This window comes from Cherax quadricarinatus, unplaced genomic scaffold (genome assembly GCF_038502225.1).
Source record: "Cherax quadricarinatus isolate ZL_2023a unplaced genomic scaffold, ASM3850222v1 Contig168, whole genome shotgun sequence".
Classification (NCBI taxonomy): Eukaryota; Metazoa; Arthropoda; class Malacostraca; order Decapoda; family Parastacidae; genus Cherax; species Cherax quadricarinatus.
In genome coordinates, this window is record NW_027195194.1 from 261,501 (window position 1) to 267,500 (window position 6,000).

Consider the following 6,000-nt stretch of genomic DNA (forward strand, 5'->3'; position numbering starts at 1 on the left):
CAGTCGCCCTCTGCTTGAATCCTCCCTAATACACAACTTTCCTTGTATGAATCTTAGTCCTGGCTTCATCTCTGTATATGCCTTCAAATTCAAATTCAAATTCAAATTCAAAGTTTATTCTCTATAAGGATTACAATGCTGATTTACAGAATTTGGTTACTGTGTGGTTTACATGTAGTAAAATACTAATTACAGAGGGTGCCACTAGAACACCTAGCATGGCTAGGCATTTCGGGCAGACATAGATTAATTCTTAACTTTAAAATATTACAAATTATGAGGTAAGTTGGTATTATGGCTAAGTGACTAAATACTAGTTTGTGAGTTTAGCAATGTGAATACTTTTGTCTTGGCACAATACATAGTTTCAGTATTGGAGTATCACAGGCCAACTTATGACTAGTTAGGATTCATTATTTTAAGATTGAGACTGATATTTCTGTTTATGGTCAAATGGGTGAGTAAGTGTGAACCACCACTACATTGTAAAATGCTCCAAACTTTAGAACACCCGTGACTTAACCTCATTCCTCCTTTTTCTTCTTCTCCCCCTTCCCCTTTCCTCTTTCCTTTTTCTCCTTTGGGTTGTCTTTCTTCTGCCTTTGGTATTTGTTCCATCATTATTTATTTTTCCCCCCTCTGTGTTCTTGCTCTTACCCTCTGTGGGCACCTAGCTCCCTTGCAGTGCTCCTCTTTATTATTATTTGACTGGGTCCTCCTCCTCCATACTACCTTCCCCACTACTACTACCATCTACCTCCACTACTACCACTACCACCTCCTGCCTATATAAAATTCCATTCTTCTCTCCGTTTCGTTAGTATGACTTTGTAAATGGTTCAAGTTGGACTGAAACGTTGTAAGCTCCTCTCTTCTATGTGCAAGTTATTTGTGTAAAATTGTTTGTACTCTGTGATTGCTACAGTGGTCTTGTATTGGATATGACTGTGTACACTGGAAGTAATACATTGCAAGATACCAGGAAGTTATTGGGTATCTCTGGTGATGTGGTTAGAACAATGATGGAACCATATCTTAGTAAGGAGCATATATTATATGCTGATAATTGGTACAGAAGCCCCGTACTTAGTGATTTCTCGAAAGTGAGCATGACAGACATGTGTGGCACAGTGCGTGCAAATCATAAGCATATGCCCAGGTTCAATGCATGCACTCAGAGGTGTGGTGCAGGCGTTTGCTGCCAATGACATCATGGCATTTTGGTGGCATGACAAACAAGATGTCACAATGTTGACATCAATTCACCGAAACGAAATGACAGACAGTGGCAGGCAGAATATAAAGACCAATGAACCCATTCTAAAACCTGCAGCTGTGATGGACTACAATATGCATTCAGTGGACAAATGTGACAAGCAAATTGGGTTTGTTGACTGTGTTTACAAGAGTTATAAGTGCTACATAAAACTCTCTTTTCCGTCTTGTGGACATTTCCATGCTCAATGCTTATAATATGTATAAGATAAGGACCAGAGACAAACCACCATATGGTGAATTTTGTCTGTCTGTCATCAGACAAATAATATTCAAGTACCAAGTAACAATACCTGCAATAGAAAACCGCCAATGAAATTATCATCAAATACCCTCTCATTTGAGACCTCGTGATCACCACCTAATACAAGTGCCTCCTACCAAGAAGAAATATTCTCAGAAGAGGTGTTTTGTCTATGAGCATAAAACAAAATGCCCACAAAAATGCAAAGATACTTGTTTTATGTGTGAGGAGTGTAAAACACCACTGTGCATGACACCATATTTCAAGGAGTTCCACAAGCTGCAGCACTTGTCCAGTGACTCTGTATGTGCATATATGTATATTATACAACAATAGTAATAAACAACTTTTTTTTTATTGTTGGCTGTGTACACAAGTTTTGTAAACAATATAATAACAATGTTTGTGCAGTTATTGTGTTATATACAAGTGGATATGTATACATTATGCCTTATATTGGTCTCATAGGCCATAAGTTACTTGAAAAAATAAAATAAAACTAAAAGAAAAAAGTAGAATAAAAGTAAATCTATTATTCCAGTTGACCAAACTCATGGCTATTTCTTTAGAACTCCATTTGTTCTATCAACTGAGTACAAGAAACTGCCCATTTACCAATTTCAACTACCCAACAGAGTGGTCAGAAATTGGCAATTTGGCCAATTTCATGCAAATTACAAAATGCCAATTTCAAAATAGGGTCCAGAATGAACAATGCAGACATTCCTGGCTCTAAAATAACATTTTCTTTGTTCGTCAGTCACGTCTCCAGACCCCTCTGATATTACTCTTGCTTTCAATTTCGAATTTTTTATTCAAACAAAAAATAGATTTACTGTTATGCAGACTACTGCAATATTGTAATAATTGTATAAATAACACCAATCCATTCATGACTGCAAATTAGAATGGCTAGTTGGACATTTGTTGGACAATTTATTTATTTATTTTTTATTTATTTATTTCCAATTTGTGCACATACAGAGGTACAAAAAAAATACAGATAAGAGCAGTATGCCAAAGCCACTTATACTATGCATAGCATTACGGGCTGGCTTAAAATTAACTTAAGATTAACTAAGCAATGATATCATTTGTTTACTTTGAGCTCCATTTCAAGGTCCTTTTCATAGTAAAACCAATCAAAATCACTTCAATTTCTATAATATGTTTTCCATTCTATCAATGAGAATATAACCATAAAAGCTATATGGAAATACACCTCAAAGTTGGCGTTTTAATCTAAAAGCATGGTCGGAGTTTTTTTTTTTCTTGTTATGCACTGTGTGCTGCAGGATTCTTTTTATATGGTGCACACAGACCCATTTTCTCACATGTGGGCCTACCAGCTCTCTCCTGCTTTATTTGAAGTCGCTAGAATTTTTGAGTGTATATACGTCAAACACGGTGGCTCGTATGACGTATATGTATGACCGAAACAGTCAAAGGGTTAATTATCTAAGAAATAAAGTATGTAAACCTATTTTTACATGATTAAGAATTCAAAATTGAAGTCAAGTGTAATATAGGAGAGGCCTGAGGATGTAACTAATGAAGACAGAAACTGTTTAGCACCAAGAATGTCTACAATGTTTATTTTGGACTATTTTTAAATTGGAATTTTTTAATTTTGTGCCAAATTGACCAAATTACCGAATTCTGTACACTTTGTTGGGTAGTTGAAATAGTTGAATGAGCAGTTTTCTGTGTTCAATTGATAAAATGGAAGGCTTATTAGCAAAATAACTAATAATTTGGTAAAACTGAGAAATGGAACTGGCTTAACCTTTTTAGGGTCGGCAGGCCCTCTCCTAAACTTGTTCTCAGGGTCAGAAATTTTTTCGAAAAAAAAAAAAAAAAATAATTTTCTTATGAAATGATAAAGAATCTTTTCCCAATCATAATGACACCAAAATTATGAAATTTGATGGAAAACTTACGGAATTATGCTCTCGCGACGTTAGTGGTCTCGACAATGTTTACGCATCGGCGATGTCGCCCACTTTGAGCCCTATTTTCTGCCAATTCCAATGTACCACTCGACAAAAATCATGACTATTTTGCTAGAACTTCATTTTTTCTATCGAATGAGTACAAGAAACCACCCATTTACCGATTTCAACTATCCAATAAAGTGGTCAGAAATTGGCAGTTTTGCCAATTTCACACATTTCAAGAGATGCCGATTTCCAAATAGGGTCCAGAATAAACAACACAGATATTCCTGGCACTAAAATAAATTTTTTTCTGTTCATTAGTCACATCCCCGGGCCTCTCTTACATTTCTTTTGCATTCCACTTTGAATTTTTATTCTCGCAAAAAATAGATTTACTGTTATGCAGACTACTGCATTATTGAAGAAATGGTATAAATAATATCAGCGCACGTGTGAAAGAGTATTAGACTTGCCATTTGACGTATATTGGACAAGTGGCATGATATGTTTACTTTTGAACTTTGGCAAAAATCAAACATTTCTACTACTTTGAGCTCAATTTCAAGGTACTTTTCATTGTGAAACCAATCAAAATCATCTCAATTTCTGTAATATGCCTTCCATTCTATAAAATGAGACCAGGAAAACTAGAATACAATCATAAATAGCACACGAAAATACACTGCAGAGTTGCTGTTTCAAAGCAAAAACATGGCCGGAGTCTTTTTTTTTCCTCATTATGCACTGTGTGCTGCAGGATTTTTTTTTATACTGTGCACACTGACCACATAGACCCATTCTTTCATATGTAGGCCTACCAGCTTTCTCTCACTAGATTTGAAGGAGCTAGAATTTATGCGTACTAGTACAGCACCAACCCTGGTGTGCAAGCTGTATTAGTATGGCCCAACCCTGAAAGGGTTAAAATAGGACTCAAATGAGCGAATATGACGATGCATCAATTACATCAAGACCACTAAGTTTTCATTCAAATTTCATACTTTTGGTGGCCTGGTGGTTAACGCTCTCGCTTCACACGGTGAGGGCCTGGGTTCGATTCCCAGCCAGAGTAGAAACATTGGACGTGTTTCTTTCCACCTGTTGTCTATGTTCCCCATCAGTAAAATGGGTACCTGGGTGTTAGTCGACTGGTGTGGGTCGCATCCTGGGACACTGACCTAAGGAGGCCTGGTCACAGACCGGGCCGCGGGGGCGTTGACCCCCGGAACTCTCTCCAGAAACTCCAGATAAACTTTCAAAAATGATTCTCTACCATTTCATTTTTTGGGGGTTGGGGGGGGGTATATGGAAAGTGAAAGCAGTATTAATTTCTGGGTCTGAACAGTGGAAGGGTTAATATCCTACTTTCACCATGAAACAAAAATTTTGTGACACTAAAATAATGGTCATTTTCATCTTACCATAACTGGCATGTTTGAGAGAGCAATGTATCCATGTTGTGGACGGACAATTGTGATACTGTAGGTGGACTTGAAGATAGGTTCATCCAGGCATGGGAAGGCACGACGAGCATAAGTTGGTTCAAATTTAGTTGTCGCTAACCCTCTGCAAGACAGTGAGTTACTATTATGATAAACTACTACCCATAAACTGCTACCAAGCTAGCTTTATACCATTAATAGTAATTATTAGGAGTCATACACAGACTAAATAATAACATCTTTTATAAAGTAGGTATTACAGTGGACCCCCGGTTAACGATATTTTTTCATTCCAGAAGTATGTTCAGGTGCCAGTACTGACCGAATTTCTTCCCATAAGGAATATTGTGAAGTAGATTAGTCCATTTCAGACCCCCAAACATACACGTACAAATGCACTTACATAAATACACTTACATAATTGGTCACATTGGGAGGTGATCGTTAAGCGGGGGTCCACTGTATTAGTAAAAATGTTTTTATGAAAAATCTGCTGTATTTTTACATCTTTGTAAAATAAATATATATAAAAAAATAGTTAAATAAATAAATATATATATATATATACACATGTATATACATAGAATTGATGAGGGAAAAAGAGTGAGTGGTGCACTTAGGAGTCTGTGGAGACAAAGAACTTTGTCCTTGGAGGCAAAGAGGGGAATGTATGAGAGTATAGTTTTACCAACGCTCTTATATGGGTGTGAAGCGTGGGTGATGAATGTTGCAGCGAGGAGAAGGCTGGAGGCAGTGGAGATGTCATGTCTGAGGGCAATGTGTGGTGTGAATATAATGCAGAGAATTCGTAGTTTGGAAGTTAGGAGGAGGTGCGGGATTACCAAAACTGTTGTCCAGAGGGCTGAGGAAGGGTTGTTGAGGTGGTTCGGACATGTAGAGAGAATGGAGCGAAACAGAATGACTTCAAGAGTGTATCAGTCTGTAGTGGAAGGAAGGCGGGGTAGGGGTCGGCCTAGGAAGGGTTGGAGGGAGGGGGTAAAGGAGGTTTTGTGTGCGAGGGGCTTGGACTTCCAGCAGGCATGCGTGAGCGTGTTTGATAGGAGTGAATGGAGACAAATGGTTTTTAATACTTGACGTGCTG

At 37.6% G+C, this 6,000-nt stretch overlaps 1 protein-coding gene across 2 annotated transcripts in view; it reads right to left on the minus strand.

Moving 5' to 3' along the window:
- The window catches only part of LOC128693898 (glutamyl aminopeptidase), a gene marked incomplete at its 5' end in the record, with an annotated part of 230,118 nt that overhangs the window by 213,819 nt on the left and 10,299 nt on the right, over window positions 1–6,000 (minus strand). For both annotated transcript variants that reach the window (XM_070080135.1, XM_070080137.1), the window contains 1 exon segment: window positions 4,878–5,022. In XM_070080135.1, the coding sequence (XP_069936236.1) occupies window positions 4,878–5,022 (145 nt within the window).